The sequence below is a fragment of the Nicotiana tabacum genome, chromosome 18 (genome assembly GCF_000715075.1).
Source record: "Nicotiana tabacum cultivar K326 chromosome 18, ASM71507v2, whole genome shotgun sequence".
NCBI lineage: Eukaryota > Viridiplantae > Streptophyta > Magnoliopsida > Solanales > Solanaceae > Nicotiana > Nicotiana tabacum.
The window spans coordinates 16,669,611-16,690,708 of record NC_134097.1 but is presented as its reverse complement, the minus strand read 5'-3'; the positions used below and the strand labels follow the sequence as shown (position 1 = coordinate 16,690,708).

The 21,098-nt window shown below is 37.0% G+C and overlaps 1 protein-coding gene across 1 annotated transcript; it reads right to left on the bottom strand.

The window, feature by feature from the left end:
- Nucleotides 1-17,761: 17,761 nt before the first annotated feature.
- Nucleotides 17,762-20,823, bottom strand: LOC142172432 (uncharacterized). The gene is made up of 6 exons (XM_075236042.1): nucleotides 20,542-20,823; nucleotides 20,418-20,441; nucleotides 20,226-20,314; nucleotides 19,885-20,138; nucleotides 18,928-19,456; nucleotides 17,762-17,810 (listed from the first exon to the last, which is right to left on the bottom strand). The coding sequence occupies exons 1-6, from the start codon at nucleotides 20,821-20,823 to the stop codon at nucleotides 17,762-17,764; spliced, it is 1,227 nt and encodes a 408-aa protein (XP_075092143.1).
- Between the last annotated feature and the right edge of the window lie 275 nt (nucleotides 20,824-21,098).

Below are 21,098 nucleotides of genomic sequence, written 5' to 3'. Positions count from 1 at the left end.
CCCGTACGGGTTCGGACGGGTCGGGCTTTCGTTTTTTTTATATTATTTTTAACTATCTTATATTTTTATTTTAACGGTCAGATTTAATTTTAAAAAAAAATTAGGCGGTTTTGCGGACTGTCGCGGGCTGCGGCCCGTTAAGAACCCGTTAAGGGCTTAACGTGTTGTGGCGGGTTTGGGTACCCGTTTGGCGAAAACTTAACGTTACTAGCCTGCCCCCCCCCCCCATCTAACCCGTCCCAACCCGCACACATATGCACAGTAACGGGCTGGACCGAGCTGACCCGGGTTGAACCAGGTTGTTAGCGGGTCAACCCGGCCCGATTAACACCTCTAGGTTTTACCGAGCTCCACGTGCCAGGTACGATTCTACCGAGCCATACAATGGACAGGTACATTTTTACCAAGCCAATTACGGCCGGATATGATATGATGATGATGATCCCCACAGAGGCATATGTTTTAAAAGTTTATGTATATATACATATGCATCATTCATTTCATGTCGGTAACCCTCAGAGGTACCCAGATGTTACATGTTGTATATTCTCTATCCCTGCTTACATTACTGTTCGTACTTGTGGTTCCCTGCCTTACATATTCAGTACTTTATTCGTACTGATGTCCTTTTTATTTGTGGACGCTGCATGTCGTGCTGCAGGTCCTGATAGATGGGTAGACGAAGCTCCCCCACCACAGTAGGCTGCCCAGTTTAGCGGTTATTGGCGAGATCCCTTCTCCGGACTTGTCGTGGTCTTTGTATCCATTTTTGTTATAGACATCATGGGTATGTCGGGGCCCTGTTTCGGCAATGTTGCAGCACTTATATTCCTTTAGAGGCTAATAGACAGGTGCCGACTCATGTATAGTTTGGTATGCCTTGTCGGCTGATTTTTGTTGTATAGTCTTTCATGGCAGCGTGGTAGCTCGTACCTTATATATAGTTTCTTGACTGTCTGGTCATCTCATGTTATGTATGTTCATGCCATTATCTTTCATTGTTGGTTGTTCATGATCCATGTCTACTATTTATATTGATCTTGCCGGCCCTTAAAGATAATAAGGAAGGTTAGATAAAATGTACGTTGGTGCTCGGCAAGTATGGCCCGGGTGCTAGTCATGACCCTCCAGTTGGGTCGTGACAAACTTGGTATCAGAGCAAGTCTGTCCTAGGGGTTGTCTATGAGCCATGTCTAGTAGAGTTTTGATTATGGATGTGTAGCACGCCACATTTATAATCAGGAGACTACATGAGATCTAGGGTTGTTACCTTCTTCCTGAATCTAGATCGTGCGTAGAGTTGAGTCGTAAGTGTTCGTCTCTAATATTCACCTTGTTTTCTTTCAGTGATGTCTTCGACTAGGAAGCAAACAATTAGTAGACTGCTTGATACAACTGCGGGATAGGGTACCAGTCAGGTGCCCCAAGCTAGAGCAGGCCAAAGTGAGGCTCAGAGTGAGATGATGTCTCATACCTCATCTACTCTGTCTCCTCCAGAGGATATTAGGAGGCACCCAGCACCACCAGTTCCTCCGTCTGGTACTACAGACTAGGACTAGCTTGGTAGTTGCTCAGGCTCAGAGGCAGAATACCGGTGTTGTTGATAAACCGGTTAGTATGAGAGTTCGTGCTTTTATTAATCTAGACCATCTAGTGTTTACCGGATCAGACCCCAAGGAGGACCTGCAGACTTTTATTGATCAGGTTCATCGTACACTGCAGGTTATGCATGCTAGTGATACAGATGCAGTAGAGTTGGCTTCTTATCGGTTATGGAATTTAGCGGTTTTCTGGTATGACAGTTGGGAGAGTTCCAGGGGTCCGAACGCTCCTCCAGATGTGTGGAAGGAATTTTCTAAGGCCTTTCTTCGTCACTACTTACCAGTTGAGATACGAAAAGCTAGAGCTGATAAGTTCTTGAGTCTTCGACAGGGGAATATGAGTGTGCGAGAGTATAGTATGCAGTTTGATTCTTTAGAAAGGTATGCTCCCCGTATGGTGGCCGAGATGAGCGATAGGGTGAATCTGTTCGTGAACGGGTTGGGACCACATCTTGTAAATGAGTGCACGACAACCTCCTTGGTGGAGGGCATGGATATTTCCCCTATTCATACTTATGCCCAGACCCCAGAGGATCATAAGCGCCAGCAAAGGGCAGATAGGGATCAGGATAGGGGCAAACATAAGAGGGAGAGATTTGCAGGGTATTCTGATGACTTCAGAGGCAGTGTCATGCCCCAGTCTTTGAGGAGTTCGGCGCCACCTGTAGCTAGTGCTCCTCTACAGTTTTATAGGCCTCGATAGGATTGATTTACCTATTCTGGTCCAAGTTAGAGTTTGCGGGAATCAGGCTGGCAATATCACAGGGATACTAGTCAGACGAGACCCCCAATACCATATTGTGATCAGTGTGGTAAGGCCCACTTTGGACTGTGCTATTGAGGTTATAATACGTGCTATTCTTGCGGATAGCCTGGCCATATGATGTGGGATTATCCTAACAGAGGAGGTGGTGGTATGGCTCAGCCGACTGGATCTGTGTATGGTTCTTCATCACTTCGACCTCCAGCACGGGGTTTTCAGCAGTCGACAGGTCGTGGTAGAGGTAAAGGTGCAGTGCCGAGTTTGAGTAGTTCTCAAAATCAAACCTATGCTCTAGTAGGTCGATAGGTTCTCGAGTCGTCCCTATCAAAGATGTACAAGTTACAGAGGATCTATCATATGAAGAAGTGCCAGTGGTTATATTAGATCGACAAGTCCCCAAGCTGAGGACAAAAGATGTAGCCTCCATCAAAGTATTGTGGAGGAACAAGAATATAGAAGAAATGACATGGGAAGCAGAAGAATAGATGAAGTCTAAATACCCTTACATGTTCCAGAATGAAGATAACGAGGATGCCAGGGGAACGCATGATGCATTAGAAGGTGAAACGGTTCTATGAGGTAAGCAATAACTTGAGAATACTCTTCCTTAATACAAAATGGTGAAATGCAGATAATGTACATATCCATAATGCTTTGTTAGCCTTGTGAGGCAATACGTTGGGTTTAACTGCTTGCATGTTTGGCTAGTGTCCATTTCATAGGGGAAATTTGGCCAGAAATTTCCGTTGGAATCCATGATGATTTAGACTCCAAATAAACCCTTACATTTGAGGACTAATGTTCCTAGAGGGGGAGGGTGTTACAACCCATATTCACGTACGTTAGTTCATGCCGTAAGATAGTTGACGTAAATCCATGAAGAGATTATCTTTAAGATGATAAGAAGTTAATCCTATTGGTCTTAAATAATACAAGGGTGTATAAGGGTGGTTAACAAGTATTAGAAGTTAAACGAATCAAGGATGTTGTAACTCGTATTTTCGGGTAAACCTAGAGGTGCTTAATATTCTCAAGAGGTTGTGTTTTTAGGTATTTGGATTATATAATATCCGTATCATAAGTCTTGAAGTCAAACGAGTTATGAAATAAAAGTCGACAAAAGTTGTCGCAACTTAGGTTCATAATTTTACTTAAACTTTAGGTCAAATGTTACTAAGCTTTTCTCCCAATTTACTTGGAACTACGGGGTGATCTACCCACCAAATTGAAGATCTATGAGTCTATTTTTCAATGCATTAAACCGTTTGTTGATAACATCTTGGAGTAGAGGGATATTCACGTTTTTACGAGACCGCGGCAAGTAGCTCTCTATGGGGGGCACATAGGCGGTTTAAGATATATGGATATAAATAAGATGCCTCAACCCCGTTTTTAGTCATTCTTTTTCAGTATATTCATACCGTAGAACCCTAAAAATAATCTCTCAAGTTTCTCTCATGATCCAAGATCAAACAAAGGACAAACAACATAAATCAAGTCTCGGAAATCCCGTGGCGCTAGTAAGTTTCTTGTTCTTCTTGTTGTTGCTCATTTTTGTGTTGTTCCAGCTCATGTGGGAGGTTGTTTCAAATGGTTTATGTTCCGTAAATACTTCCTCATGTTTTTAATAGCAACCCTAGGTGATTTTAAGTCTTCTAAAGTGATTCTAGTGTCGAAAAACCCTAATGGATTGCTAGTTTCGCTTCCTTTTTCTTGTAGCAACATTGGAGGGATATTTCATAGACAATTAAGGTAAAATTGGAGTTGTTCTTTCTGTCTAAAGGTAAGGAACCTCTTACTCTACATGTATTTAAGATTATCCAAGTTGCGGCTAAGTCATTGAAGCTAGAACTTGTGAAATATATATCGAAAGGCTTGGTAGTAGTATTGTTGGTTGGTAGACTATTTTGGGAGGCTCAATATAATTATTATTGATGTTGTTTTGGCTGTTTGATGATTGTTTTGACTTGTGGGAAGTCAGATAAATAGGGGAGGTGTTGTCCGTTTCCTCGCAATATAGGTTGTGGTCGATACATAATAGTTACGACGCCTAAACGATAACGATAGTGTCATTTCTCTTATTGTAGACTAAGGAGTCGTGAAATTTGCATAGCTTGGTGTTGGGAAGTATATACAAGGTATGTGAGGCTATCCCTTTCCTTCTTTTGTACGACTTCGATTGTACACAATGTAATGAACGAGTTTCCAAAGATTACTCTTAGAAGCTAGTAGTACTTACATTGTTTCCCTTCTTATGGAGCGATTGATGTTGATGTAGCTTCTCTTATTCTTATGTTATCAATGTTGTTGGTACTTCCTTATTCTTATAAGATTCATGATGAAGAGTTAGTCCTAATAATGTGTATAGAGGATACCGACCTTATGCCATTCCTAAAGGTTCAGAATATTTTTCCAATGAGTCCATCATGCATTATATATATGTAACTATTTTACTCTACCGAGCCGCGCTATAGATTGTCGGGTACGGCACCTATTGTGCAACCACTGATCAATTGGGTTTTACTGAGCTTCACCTGGTCGGGTACGATTCTACCGAGCCTTATGATAGTCGGGTACGTTTTTATCGAGCCAATTACGACCGGGTACGATATGATGATGATGCCCACAAAGGCGTATGTTTTAAAAGTTTATGTATATATACATATGTATCATGTATTTTATGTCAGTAGCCCTCAGAGGTACCCAGATATTATAGGTTGTATATTCCCTATCCCTGCTTGCATACTGCTCGTACTTGTGGTTCTTTGCCTTACATACTCAATACTTTATTCGTACTGACGTCCTTTTTATTTGTGGACGCTGCATGTCGTGCTGCAGGTCCTGATAGACAGGTAGACGTTGCTCCCCCACCACAGTAGGCTGCCCAGTACAGTGGCTATTGGCGAGATCCCTTCTATGAACTTGTCGTGGTCTTGGCATGCATTTTTGTTATAGACATCATGGGTATGTCGGGGTCCTGTTCCGGCAATATTGCAGCACTTATGTTCCTATAGAGGCTCATAGACAGGTGTCAACTCATGTATAGTTTGGTATGCCTTGTCGGTAAGTTTTGTTGTATAGTCTTTCATCGCAGCGTGGTAGCTCGTACCTTATACATAGTGGTAGCTCGATAAGTTATGTATGTTCATGCCATTATCTTTCATTGTTAGTTGTTCATGATCCATGCCTATCATTTATATTGATCTCGTTGGCCCTTAAAGATAATAAGGAAGGTTAGATAAAATGTACGTTGGTGCTCGACAAATATGGCCCGGGCGCTAGTCATGACCCTCCAGTTTGGGTCGTGACATATTATCCTTCATTTTTATATAATAATTTCATCTCGTACCATTTTTTTGTAATATTATAAATTTATTCTTAATAATGATGGTCCGTGACATCATGAAATGACAACCGACAGTACAATTTATCCAAAATTTGTATTCACCAACCATACAGTATAATATAAAATGGTTATGAAAAGATGTAACAATCATCCAAAAAAGCTATAAATTTTGAAAAATTCCGTTAGTAAAATCAAATCTTGAATTAACCAAATCTTGTCATGGATAAACAAAATAATCCAAGGAATTTATTTCATGATCCCTTTACAACAGCAGCTACATACACAATTAAACATAAAAACTAATCCACAAAGATTACCAAAAAATAAAATATACTACTACTTACACGTTTCTTCATTTTCCTTGAATTTTGTTGAACAATAATTTCAAGGTGAAGAACCCCACAAAACCTCAGCAACAATGGTGGCAGCTTCAGCATCAGAATTAGAAGCCTCTCTAATTTTCTTCAAAATTTCTTGTTTAAATGCCCTTTTTTCTCTTTGCCTTAAACCTTCTCCTATTTCCAATTGCACTGCAAATCTTGCTACACAACTAGCAAATGGATGCCTCTCTAAAAATCTCTTTTCTCCATAACTTTTTTTCTTGTTCACTTCAACCCCTTTATTTTCTTGATCTTCTTCAATTTCCCCATGAACTTTTCCTAAATCAATCAAATCACCACCCAATTTAGACCTTTGTAATTCCACTAATTTCTTGATTAACCCTTCATTTAACATGGCTTCAACAGCTTCTTTCCTCCCAAAATAACCAATTTCAAGAACACAATCAAAAGCCATTATTTTTAATTCCAATTCCTCTGAATTTAAATACAAAATCACCTTTGAAATCCCACCAACTGATTCAATTACATCAACAAGAGGACTTCTAATAGCTTTTATAAGTGAACCTAAAACTTCTAAAGAACCCAAAGTTTCCATTGACACTAAAGCCCTTATAGTTTGTCCTATTAACACTTGACCCACAAAAACATCTTTATTAAAAAGTACAACTTCTTTTAACGCAAAACCTGCATTTTCACGTACCCTTTTGGACATGTTAACATTACAAAGTAAAAATTCAAGCTTTTCAAAAATTCTTGATTTTAACAATAAATCTTGAATTTTTATATCAAAACCTTGACTTAAACGAAAATGAAACTGACCCAATTTCCGAACAAGATCATCTTCTTCGTCAGAACTCAAATTTGACTCTAAAGAACTGATTTTTTCAAGCTCTGAACTGAGATTTGAAATTGTTTCTCGGTCAATCCAAGATTGAATTTCTGACTCGATTGACTCCGCGACTCGGGTGATTTCATGAGTCTTGACTCGGCGAGTTAGGAACGAGCGGAGACCGTGTTTGAGTTTGGATTTTTGGAGAGAGGAAATGAGGGTTTTGAGATCAGAGAGATGGTGAGAGAGGTTTGAGAGATTTGGGTCAGAGGAGAGGAGTGAGTTTGACTCGGTTTCGAGCTCGAGTAAGGCTTTAATGGGTGAGTCTGACTCGGACGAGTTGGGTTCAGGATTGGTTTGTAAGTCTTGTGAAGCTTGTTTTAGTGCTTGGAGTACTTTCAAGACTTGTTGTGTTTCTTCTTGAATGGAGAATTCTTCTTCGTCCTCCATTGATGTGTTATGCTTTTGGAGGAGAGAGAGGAATGGAAGTTTTGATAGAGAGAAAATGTGGACAAATGGAGGGAGGGAAGTAGGGGGTGGGGGAGGGGGGAGAGCAGTATTGCATGGATTGTGATTTGTTAATGGCTGAAGGGTTTAATACCACAATTAATGCATTGTAATTTGTTAGACAATTGCAATTAGATTATGTGATTCAATGGATTTGACCAGAAGGGCCTCGGAGAGGACCTTTCATCTCAACAACAACAACCCAATATAATCCCACTTAGTGGAGTCTAGGAATGGTAGTGTGTACGTAGACCTTACTTCTACCCTGAGGTAGAGAGACTGTTTCCAAATAGACCTCCAACGTCCTTCCCTCCAACAACTTCTCAACTTGCTCTTGGGGAGACTCGAACTCACAACCTTTCATCTCTTTTTTTTTTCATATCTGGTACTCCTTCAGTTTCAATGTAAATGAGGTAGTTTGATTCGACACGGAGGTAACAAGAGTGGGTTGCTCTAGTAGTGAGTACCCTTTACTTTCAATCAAGAGGTTGTGAGTTCGAGTCACCTAAAGAGCAAGGTGGGGAGTTCTTGGAGGAAGGGATGCGATGGTCTATTGGAAATAGTCTTTCTACCCTATGGTAGGGTAAAGTCTGCGTACATACTACTCTCTCCGGACCCCACTAGTGGAATTATATTGGGTTGTTGTTGTTGTAGTTTGACTCGGTACAGAGTTTAAAAAAAAGATTTTTAAAACTTATGGTCTTAAAAGCTTAAGGGGTAAAAGCTTTGTGGGGCCATAATATTTGTGTGGTTATAAAAGCTTCTCATTAAGGGTAAAATGGGTAAAAGAAAAAGTTTAAAGTTAAATTATTTCCAAATTTAGAAATATGTCATTTATTTTGGAACAGACTAAAAAGGAAAGTACCTCATCTAATTTGAAACGGAAGGAGTGTGTGATATTCGATGTAAAGCGCAATTGATCAGAATTCGCTTTGCTTTGGAGCTCGGTTGATCTCATGGTCGAACCCAAGACTTCTGGTTAAGGATGAATATGCATCCTACAAGAACCCTTGATCTGTTTTTTTTTTTTAAATTTCTTTTAGGGTTTCTTTAAAAATCAATGCTTCGTCCGTGTGATGGTGTTTATGTGAGCACAAAACTTACAAAATAAAAGAATAGTGTTTGGAAATTTGTGATACAAAATAAGTCATAAATATTTATTTAATTTTAAATTATTTCATTAAAAATAAATGAAAATTTTAAATTTTAATTATTTTTAAAGAAAAGTAGTTATGTTTCGAGAAAAAATAAAAAAATATATGTCACGTAAACTGCTACAAAAAGAAAAAGATATTGATTTACGAGATTAGTAGATGGATGCCAGTAGGATTTAGATTATTATAATTTTTAAGACGAGAAAGCTCAAAAATTTTGAGGTTCATACATGGTTCAGTTGGATTTATTAGTGTTCTTGATCTTTTTCGAATGTTCGTTCGATATGATAAAGGAGCAGATTATTATTATTATTATTATTATTATTATTATTATTATTATTATTATTATTATTATTATTATCTACAGATTTAATGTGAGATGTATAACGTGTTTATGCTCAACCATTAGCATGTCCAATTATTTTTTCAATTAAGAAAACAAATGAGAATAACTAAGATTCTTATTGCTAATCCGGAAGGATCTCATAATTCAAAATATCAAATCTCGTCCGAATCATCTTTTGGCGGATCGTCATTAATCATTTCATATAGTATTCAATAATTATTATAATTAATTCTTGATTAGATGGTGAAGCGTGATATTTTTTTGAAATGTTAAAGTTAATTTTAATAAAGTTCATAAAATTCAATTCATTAAAACATTTGATAAAATTGAAATGATTAATAGGATATATAGCAATCACAAATATAATCCGAATAAAAAAATATAGAAGTAATTAATTGACTCACCTCACACGTCAATTAATGGAGAAAGGGGAGGATCTACCAAATTATCATTTATTAACTTATGCAATAGCTAACTAAATTATGAAGAAGAATCAATGGTTTGGCCGGAAATTTAGGTGCTTCAACTTTATCTAATTAATTGCGTGTGCCCAAAATATAAGTATATATGTAAAAAATTTAAATTTGAGTATGTAGCTTTAGGTCGCACTGTTCAAGTTTAAATTTTGAATCCTACGCTGCATACAACACTATTAGGCCCTATCATCGAGAAATTAGGACTACGCATTATTTAACTAGTAGCAGGTGATATTATTCCTTAGTAAAAAAAATTTGAGTTATACAACCTACTGAATTTTGAAATATTGAAAGAGATTGAGGATGCAAATTTTGCCCATTCTCTACATTATTCCCTCTCCCCACCAACTACAATTTCCGATTCCATGGAAACAAAGTGCTATAAATATTTTTATTATAACATTCTACAATTAATAACGATTGAACTCAAAAGAAAGTCTATTAAAAAAATTGTTTTACGCAAATCTTACATCAAAATGAAAGGAGAAAGTTAAAGCTTTAAAAAAAAAAAAAAAGGCGAGTTTATAATTCAACTTTTAAGATTACTTTCAAGAGAATAAAATTATGAGGCCCAAAAAATGAATCTTAGCGAATACTACCTTAACAATTTGGCCTTAAACTACTTTTGAATATGCGTGAAAGGTTGATTAACTAAAGATGACTGTGGCAATCATTGTGTCCTAGGACACTCCACGACAACCATCATTCCTAAGCACTTTCTAAAGACATATCCCTAATGTCCAATAATAGATTTCCTTGGTTTATTTTATTGCTAAAGGAATTAATCAAGTTGTCCCCGTGACTTATAGGTAACACGTTTAACTCGTAAAATCAGTCATTGATGCTTGTATCAGAATAGATTGCATACATCATACTCTCTTAGGGTGCTACCCTTTCTCAAATTCTACATTTACTTTATGCACCAAACTGCCTTTTTTTCCTTTCTTATAATTTCAAACAAAATATAGTAGCACTTGTACTCCTAAAGTTTTTAATAGTAATTTTGCATCTTCCTGTCCCCGAGCTCTTTTCTTTTCCCTAAATACAGAAAAGAAAGACATGCAACACGTTTTTGGTGTCATAATAGAAGTTAGAGTATTGCTCATAATTATAAAACATGATTCTTGCGGCTAAAGTGATCATTTCTTTTCCTTGATTTATTCAGCTCTTTTTTTTTTTGGTAAATTGTTTCTCTAGCCCACCACAAAATTGACAGGTTAGTTATAGAAAAATTGTTACGTTATCGTCCATTTTATTCGACTATTTATATAATCATCAAATTTTGCAAGCTTTTCTTTGTGCGAGTCTCTAATATTAGACGAGGGAAACAAATGCTTCACACAATCACTTCGCTATTTCTACCGTTGTTGTCGGTGTACTGTATTTGTAAAATAATTTTGGAGAAAATAAAATAACATATAAAGAGAACTATAAACAAACAGAAGTTAATCTGAGTCCACTGAATTCACAGTGTTTCCTTAAGGAATTTAACCCCTTCTAGTACCTAAGGTTGTGGATTATTTCCTCCCAGAATAGAACGAATTACACACCGATGTAGTGATACTTCAAACCCCAATGTTTCAGCGAACACAAAATTCGGTAGCAAATCACACTTATTGTTGCTTTCTTTAAAATTAAAACAATGCAGAAGAAAGGAGGAGAACTCAGAAAATCGTAGGCCATAACATAAATAGCTATTTACGCAACAATAAATCGGGAATTGAAGAGGGAAGTTAATTTTCAGTTACAAAAAAGAATAACTGAAAACGGATAACAAATAAATCTGGTTCAAAAAATTAATCAATCAATCATTTGACCAAATCCGAATCCGATCCAAGCGAGCGACGATGACGACGGCGCGAAGCTTGCCTTCTTCTTAACTCTTTAAGAGCTAGAAGAAGTGCAATTGTATATATACCCATCAAAAACTTTTTCCTCTTCCAATATGGGACAATGTTCCTTTGTCAAGGAGGGAATCTCAAATGAAACTCAAATATTTTATTTTCCCTCCATTTCCCATTCACCCTCTTTTAAGTCTAATTTAGTTTAAAACCTCAACAATTGTCATCGGTGGCGAAGCCAGAAATTTATTCAAGAGTGTTCAAATTCAAAAGAAGTGAAAAAAATTCTCCGACAAAGAGTATTCAATATATGTCATATCTCTAAAATCTATTATTTTACCTATATATGCGATATAAATTTTCGACAAAAGGTGGTCAATTGATCACTCTCATGACAATGTAGCTTCGCCCATGGTTGTCACATGTCATCGATTTTGATATCAGCTTGTGAGACCTTATATGAGCGTGAATGCCCATAGTAACATAGGTACGCCCGCGCCCTTCCCCAATCCGGGGAAGGATGTAACTTTTTTGCGGTAGATGAACTAATCTATTGTTTTCGACGCGAATTATGTTATAATTGGAGATTTTTCAAAATATATCTATGCTTAATAGTCACCCATTATTACAAAAAGAATAATGAGTACATTAGTAGAAAGGTTTGACAAAAAGAGGGAGTCCAAAAGAACTTCTGGATTCTCTATTTATGCATTAACTAGAACTCAACCTTTCTATGCCAAAAAATAGAACATGAATTCTTACAATAAAATACAAAAATGAGAAACTATTGAGATAACTTGCGATATACTCCCTCCGGTTCATAATAAGTGATCAATTTACTTTTTTATTTTGGTACAAAATAAGTGTCCATTTATATAACCAAGAAACAATTCAATTTATTTTTTTAAAATTACCCTCATGTACGTATTCCTAAAAGGTCTTTTACTCCTCACATTAACTATGTTGCAACATTTAACTAAGGGTAGCTTAATTTTATTAATTACTTTTCTCTAGAATTTAGTATTTTCTTAATGGGTGCGCTCAAAACAAATTGATCACTTGTTGTGGACCGAAGGGAGTATGAATAGACAGGTGGAGAAAGTGAAAACACAAGCAAAGCTAATTACGTAATTAAGTGGTTGTAATTTTGTAAAGGACAAGCAGTTTTCTCTGTTTTAATTTAAGTACTTCTTTGTATTTTATCAAGTGACATCATAGGCCAGAATAGTCAAATGTACCAATGAGGACAAGACAAATGCCAAATGGTCTTTATATAAAATAAATCATTATAAGAAAGACAAGAGAATTCACTGACTGGTCATTTTTTTAAATCAGATTGTGACACATAACAAACGTAGGCCCTGAGAATTTCTTCGTTAGAAGATTGAGGTCCATATTTTTTGCCAAAAAAAAAAAAGGAAAAAAAAATTCTGTTAATCTATTTTTTTCTTCTTAAACGCTTGGCTAGCATATTCGAGAGCATTTTAGTATCTAGAGTTTCTTGTCATTCTCTAGTTGACTTTCTAAATTGTAGGTATAAATGATTTCTGGATATACTCTTAAATTCCAACTCTCTCTGTGTATATACATATAAATTCACATGTTAAATAAAAGTTGGATTTCATGCGGATCTAGGCCCAAAGCGAAGAATATATGCCATTGATTTGGGTCGTAACTATTTTAAACTTATTGATTCTAAGTTTTAATGCCTCTAACTACAGGCAGAGGCAGAGCGAAAATTTAAAGTTTATGAGTTCGAAATTCCAGTTCTTTTAATTTACTGAGTTCTAAAATAATAATTTGTACATATTCCATGAATTTTACAATACAAATACAAAGTCTCTACAAAAACTAGTGGGTTCGGCCGAACCCATAAGCGAGGCTAGCTCCGCCTGGACTACAGGCTCGACATGGAAATATTATATAAAAATACATTTATGAAAAGAAAAAAATGGAAATCATAAAATTAAGAGGAATTTCTGTCGAGTAAATGGTTTTTTTTTTCAAAACTAACTACCAAATGAAAAAAGAAAATCATCTGCCTTTTCTTGTTATTATTGTTATAATGTTTGTAGGCCTCTAAATTTTACTTGATTTAAATTCATAAAATTATTTGGACTATATTTCTAAATTCATGATATATTAGTTCAAATAAATTTATTGGGCTAATATAATTGGATTAGTTATATAAGTCTAATTATGGATTAAATAACAAGGTTTTGGCATTGTATAACAATACACTCATATAATTGAAAACAAATAGCCCTAGTTATAGATATTGGCATCAAATAGCCAATAAATGTATATCACAATAATAATATGTATATCACAACTCTTTTTTTCTTCTTTGACCATATCAACATGTATATTAAAAATTTTATTTTCATTCTTTGTATATAAATAATATTATTCTTTGTATATCAGTAATATAAAATTATATATATAGCTATTGCTGCCTTTATGTCAATGTATATCACAATAAAAATATTATATTATTTGTATATCATATTGTATAGCATATCAAATAATGTGTATACCAAAATATATATCATAAGTTTATTTTTTTTATTTGTGTATATCAAAAATCACGACTGTTGTATTTTAGTCGGTCGGGGGAAGCGGTAGCTTCGTGCTCCACTTCTCTCGCGCTTGCTTGTTAATTTTCTTTGTATATCAAAATATTATTTACTCCCATAATTATATTTATTATTTTTATATTTTAGAACTTGCTTAAACATGCTATATCAAAAATTTATTTTTCTTTTTATCAATAATTAATAATTATATTATTTGTATATCACAGTTATAACATAATAATAATGTGTATATCAAAATAAGTTATTAAAATTTTATTTTTCTTCTTTGTATAACACATGTTTAAGACGAATCCACATGTGTATCCCCTATTGTAACCCATGTATATCTCTGTGTATACCAGTGATATGTCATGTATATTATGTGTATCTGTGTATATCCATGAATATTTGTGTAATATATACGATATACAATGTGATATACACAGGCTTCCATAAAACAATTGTGTTGTATACACGATATACAAAGTGATATACACAGACGTCCTTAAAAACTTGTGAGTGATATCCACTGATATACATGATATACACCGTGATATACACATATCGCAATTGGATTTTTAGGTCTGATCTTTTACCTAAAACCAGTCTAAATCACTTTTAATCTTGCTCAAATTTTGTGTATAGCCTCGTTTAGGTATTTTCAACTAATTTCAATCACATCCACTCATTCAATCCAACCAAAAAAAGGAAGAGAGAAGAAAAACAAAGTTGAAATATATTTTTTCTTTCTTAGTTTTTGCTAATCTTGCTCAAATTTTGTATATAGCATCGTTTAGGTATTTTCAATCAATTTCAATCACACCCACTCATTTAATCCAACCAAAACAAAAGAAGAGAGAAGAAAAACAAAGTTGAAATATATTTTTCTCTCTTAGGTTTTGCTTCTGATTTTCTCTGATGTGAGATAAATCTTAACTTTTCATCCCACTGATTTTTTTTGCATAATTTGCAAGAATTTTTACTAAACTATGAGAGCAAAAAATAAGAGATAAAAGAAGAAATACAAGGGGGGAGGGAAGCCAAAATAAGCGTGTAATTTTTTTAGAGAGAATATAAAAGAGAGTAGTTTTTTAAGATTTGGCTATATAATGCCAATTATTTGGGGCTTTCTTTGCCAAACCTAATATAAGGCCTAAAAATTACAATTTCCTGCTATGTGTTGTTATAGGGGGATTTGTATCTATACCCGCTTTTTGGGTCACGTTTTAACTTGTACCCGCTTTGCAAAAAAATTGCAAGCGTACCCACTTTTTCGCGTAACTTCAGCATACGGGGCTGAAGTAGCAAGGGCAATCACGCAAAACTTCAGCATTCTAGTAGACGAGCCTGAAGTAGCAAAGGTAATACGCTAAAGTTTTTGTGTCCTGGATAAGATGCTGAGTTATTAATTCATTCGTAAAAACTTCAGCACTAAAATAACTGAAGTTTTTTGGTCCTGGATTCATTAGTTTTGTCATAAAGCTTTTTCAAAAACTTCAGCAGAAGATGCTGAAGTTATTTACTTCATTTGAAAAACTTCAGCACTAAATAAGCTGAAGTTTTTTTGTCTTGGATAAGTTTTTTCAAAAACTTTAGCAGAAGATGCTGAAGTTATTTAGTTCATTTGTAAAATCTTCAGCACTATATAAGCTGAGCTTTTTTTGTCCTGAATTCATTAGTTTTGTCATAAAGCTTTTTCAAAAACTTCAGCAGAAGATGCTGAAGTTATTTAATTTATTTATAAAAACTTCAGCACTATATAAGCTGAAGCTTTTGAAAAAGCTTTCTAACATACTAGATAAATAATCACCTTATTCTTTCATAGTTTATTATGATCATGCCCAACTATGCCTTATAAAAAGGACAAAGCGGTCGTTGCAAATATAATACGAGTACTTATCCCAAAGTCGAATCCACATGGAATTAACCTACCAATTAATCTTGTTAAACTCACTAAATTCTTCGTAATCAACTTCCCAGATATTTTGAATAACAATTGGTGATATTTTTACTAGCTATAACTAAATAACGTTAAGTAAACTAAAAGCTAACTATGATTGAGTTGTAAACAGATAAGAGAAGGATCTAAGGTTGTGATTTCCCTTATTAATGGAATCCCTTCCTGTTATGTTTCGCATAGATTTGCCTAATCGTCTCTATCGATCATGAGCACTCTTGCTACCGTAAATCTCTCCCAAGTAATTACGACAATTTACTAGATGACTCTCCCGAGTTACGCTAGCTGACTTTTATTACGGCTCACTTTAAATTGCACCCAAACTTTCGGTATCCCTAATCCCACATTTAAACCCTCGGTTATTGATTCCTCATATACTTTGGGAGTGGTGTTATTCAACAATTACCTAAATATGCACTATCCCGAGTAATACATACTAAATAGGCACACCTAATTGAGGATCCTATCAATTAACTACAACAAGAACGTAAGTGAACAAATAGAGATTAAACTGGGCAAACTATATTAACATAACACGAAGTTCATCCTTCAACAACTTCCATCAAAACCCTAGACTAAATAATTAGCTACTCATAATCGTGTTCATAATAACAACAGCAAAATTCATCATGAATGATAAATACAAAAGGAAGAAAGGTAGAACTCGATGTCGAATTATCTTCCTTGCCTCTTGCCTCTTCTTGCCTTCAACTAAATTGTAAAAACCTTGATAATGTCTCTTGAGCTGGACCTCTTATAGGTTAAGTGGAATTATGTCACGACCCAAAATCCCAACCCGGTCGTGATGACGCCTCTCGTGAGGACAAGGCCAACCAATCAACAAAACAGTACATCTCTTTATAATTACTTAGCAGGAATAAGTCTAAATCATGGGCAATATAATCTTAAATGCGAAATAAACGTGATAGAACAAGGAAAACCCTCCCAACTCAGCCCGAAATCGGGGTGTCACAAGTCATGAGCTACTACAGGTTTACTAATATTTTACAAAGTCTGTAATTATCATAAATAACAAAGATAAGGGAGAAAACGTGGTTGCGGACGTCAACAGCTACCTCGTTACTCCTAGTCACCGCCTGGTCTCGAAAGAATCAGCGCTCAGGAGCGAACTCAGCTCCGCCTGTATCTGCACACATGGTGCAGGGAGTAATGTGAGTACTCCGACCCAGTGAGTAATAAAAATAAATAATGACTAAAAACATGAAATCTCATAACGGCACAATATAGCACTATCCCAAGCAGTAAAATCAGTTATACAGTAAAATAGTGAGTATCAGATAATTTTTCTTTTAAAACAGTAAAGACAAATAATTTCCACAGTAAGGATAAATCAAAAGCTTGCCCCTCGGGCTCAATATGTAAATCTCAGTATAGTATCAGCCCCTCGGGCTCACTCCCAACTCACCAGCACACAACATCAGCCCCTCGGACTCACTCCCAACTCACCAGCACACAAGCAACGGCCTCCCGGGCCCACTCCCAACTCACCTGGGTACCCTGCACTCACTAGGGTGTGTACAGACTCTGGAGGGGCTCCTACAGCCCAAGCGCAATATCAATAGGCCTGAAAGCCTTCACACATCACACACGAGGCCTGAAAGCCTCCTCATATAACACTCGAGGCCTGAAAGCCTCCTCACATCACTCAACATATCCTCACGTATGGCCATCGGCCTCAATCAGTCCAGAAAATAATCATAAGCCTCTTGGGCATCAGTAAAACAATAGTGCTCAGCTCAACAGGATTATAAATATCATTAAATCTCGAGTTGAGTATAAATGTAGCTGAGTTCACAAAATAATATAATTCAATTGGACTGAGTTCAAATAATATTTTAATTCGTGAAGAAAATAATGATGTAAATTCACTCGGGTCATAATTACCAATTTACACTCACTATGGCATTTAAACAAACACTTTGTGGACATTATATACCGAACCTCCAATTTAAACATGTTGTAACCCCATGACCACCACAATTTCACCAAATTCACCCACTAAGTTAAGAAACAACTCCACCAACATCACCACCCACAAGCACTACACAGGCACTACAAATTACTACTAGGAAAAGAGAAGAACAAAAAAAAACTACTACATAATTAAGAAAGCAAACAAAAAATCTACAAAACTTGAAATAAATAAATAAAAAGAAAACCTTACCTACAGTGAGAGAAGGTGGGGATAAGTGAAGAAGAGTAGTGGTGGGTTGGGCTTAAGCCTTGGGGAATTTGTGTTGGGGTTAGTTGGGAATGAAAAAGGGGGAAATTTGGAGAAGAAGGGAGTTAGGGTTGGGGAGACTTCAGCATTGGGGATTTGGGAATGAAAAAGAGAAAGGGGAATAGTTTGGGGTGGGGGGTGAAATAAACAACAAAACAATTAAACATACAAAATAAAAAATTGTTAAGTTAAATAAAGTGTTAGGCGGGCGGGACTAGCGCGGTCCGAGCATGGCCGCAATAGTGAAACAGTGTACTTGGTCATATGCATGGTCACTAGCGTAGCCATTAGCACGGTCATAGCGCGGGCGCGCTACTGAGCAAGATGTGGAGGCAAAATGTTTGCCCATATGCGCAGCCTGTAGCGCGGGTGCGCTCCTGGGCTCAAAACTTTTCCACTTTTTTACCTGTTCCTTCCGCGTCTGGTGGACTTATCACTTGCCTAAGATCACTTGCATTGGTTAGTACTTACAAAAATCAAAATTAACAAATTCTAACTATACTAAAGTCACTATGCATTGGGTTGCCTCCCAACCAGCGGCTTAGTTAATGTCGTGGCACGACAATTACAACAAATCAATGGGTTGCCTCCCATGCAGCGCCTGATTTAACGTCGCGACACGACGCAGATAAGCGCATTTAAGGCTCGCTCGACCTCTGAGATTCAGTCAGATGGATCATTGACACTTTCTTTGGTTCATCCATGCCCACATATGGTTTCAATCTTTGCCCATTGACTCTAAATGTATGAAAGTATTTCTCTGAGGCAATCTCTATGGCACCTGAAGGGAATACCTCGACCACTCGAAATGGTCCAGACCATCGTGACTTGAGTTTACCTGGACATAGCCTTAATCTTGAGTTATAAAGCAACACCATGTCTTCGGGATTGAAATTTCGCTCAACAAGGTTCTTGTTGTGCAACCTCTTCATTCTCTCCTTGTACAACCTCGTGCTCTCAAAAGCAAGAAATCGGAACTCGTCTAGCTCATACAATTCTGTGACTCTATTTGTTCCTGTAGCCTCAATGTCCAGATTTAGCTGTTTCATTGCCCACCAAGCTCTATGTTCTAGTTCCACTGGCAAGTGACAGGCCTTCCCGAACACCAACTTGTATGGTGACATACCAATTGGTGTTTTGAAAGCAGTTTGGTAGGCCCAGAGTGCATCATCTAGCTTTTTCACCCAATTAATTCTTGTGATGTTCACAGTCTTAGTCAGTACACTCTTTATTTCTCTATTCGATACTGCCATTTGTCCACTGGTTTGAGGATGATATGCAGTTGCCACCTTATGGTGCACATCGTACTTTGCTAGCAATTTCTTGAAGGCTCGATTGCATAAGTGAGTGCCTCTGTCACTGATAATAGCTCTCGGGATCCCGAAATAGGTGAATATATTCTTCTTCAGAAATCCCACCACCACGCTTGCATCATTGGTGGGGAGTGCCACAGCTTCAACCCTTTTGGACACGTAATCTACAACAACAAGTATGTACTTATTGCCAAAGGAGCTGACGAAGGGGCCCATGAAATCTATCCCCTATACGTCGAACACTTCAACCTCTTGAATTGGGTTCATGGGAATTTCATGGCGATGGAAAATATTCCCGATTTGCTGACATTCATTACAGCCCTTCACCCATTAATGTGCATCTTTAAACACCGTTGGCCAGTAGAATACGGCTTCTAGCACTTTTTCTGCCATCCTGACTCCTCCAAAATATCCGCCATATGTCGATGCGTGACATGCCTGCAAAATAGAAGATTGTTCTATCTTGGGGACACGCCTCCGGATCATATTGTCGATACATATTCAAAACAAATAAGGTTCATCCCAGTAATACATACGGCAGTCACGATAAAACTTTTTTTTTGCACAGAGAAAAGGTCATAGGGAACTATACCGCTTGCCAAGTAATTTGAAAAGTCTGTATACCATGGAACTTCCTCAAGGCTTGTGGCGAGTAGCTGCTCGTCTAGAAAGGTTTCCAGAATATCCTCTGTCTCTACTAAGTGTTCAGCTCCTTCAAGTCGCGATAGATGATCAGCAACCTGGTTTTCCGTGCCCTTATGGTCATGAATCTCCAGGTCAAACTCTTGCAGTAGCAACACGCAACGAATCGGGTGTGATTTGGACTCCTTCTTTTCAATCAAGTACCTGAGAGCAGCATGATCAGTATATACAATTACCTTAGAGCCAATCAAGTATGATATGAACTTGTTGAATGCGAACATCACAACCAACATCTCTTTTTCAGTCACAGTGTAGTTCAGCTGGGCTCCACTAAACATTTTACTGGCATAGAAAATTGGGTGCATTTTCTTGTCTTTTCGCTGTCATAGCATTGACGTCACTGCATAGTCACAGGCGTCACACATGATTTCGAATGGTTGCTCCCAATCGGGGGAAATAATGATGGATGTTGTGACTAGCCACTTTTTCAACTCCTTGAATGCTACCCTGCAATCATCAGAAAACATGAAAGAGTGATCTTTTTCTAACAACTTAAAGAGAGGGTTGACAATTTTTTAGAAGTCTTTGATGAATCTCCGGTAAAAACCGGCATGTCCGAGGAAGCTCCTAATTGCCTTGACTGATGTAGGGGTGGTAGCTTTGCTATCACATCAACTTTAGCACAATCCACCTCGATTCCCTTGGTTGATACCTTATAACCCAAGACTATATCCTCTTGTACCATGAAATGGAACTTTTCCCAATTAAGTACAAAGTTAGTCTCTATACATCTCTTTAACACTCGGGTCAGGTTTGTAAGGCACTCATCGAATGAGTTTCCCACCACTGAGAAATCATCCATGAACACCTCCATTTTGTCTTCTACCATGTCAGTGAATATGGCCATCATGCACCTTTGGAATGTGGTGGGTGCATTGCATAGGCCAAAGGGCATCCTCCGAAAAGCATAAATTCCATATGGACATGTGAAGGAGGTCTTCTCTCTGTCCTCTGGTGCAATGGAGATTTGGTTGTACCCTGATTATCCATCCAGAAAATAGAAGTGGGACCTCCCTGCCAGTCTGTCAAGCATCTAATCAATGAAGGGAAGTGGGAAGTGGTCTTTTCGGGTGGCCAGATTTAATTTCCTGTAGTCCATACAAA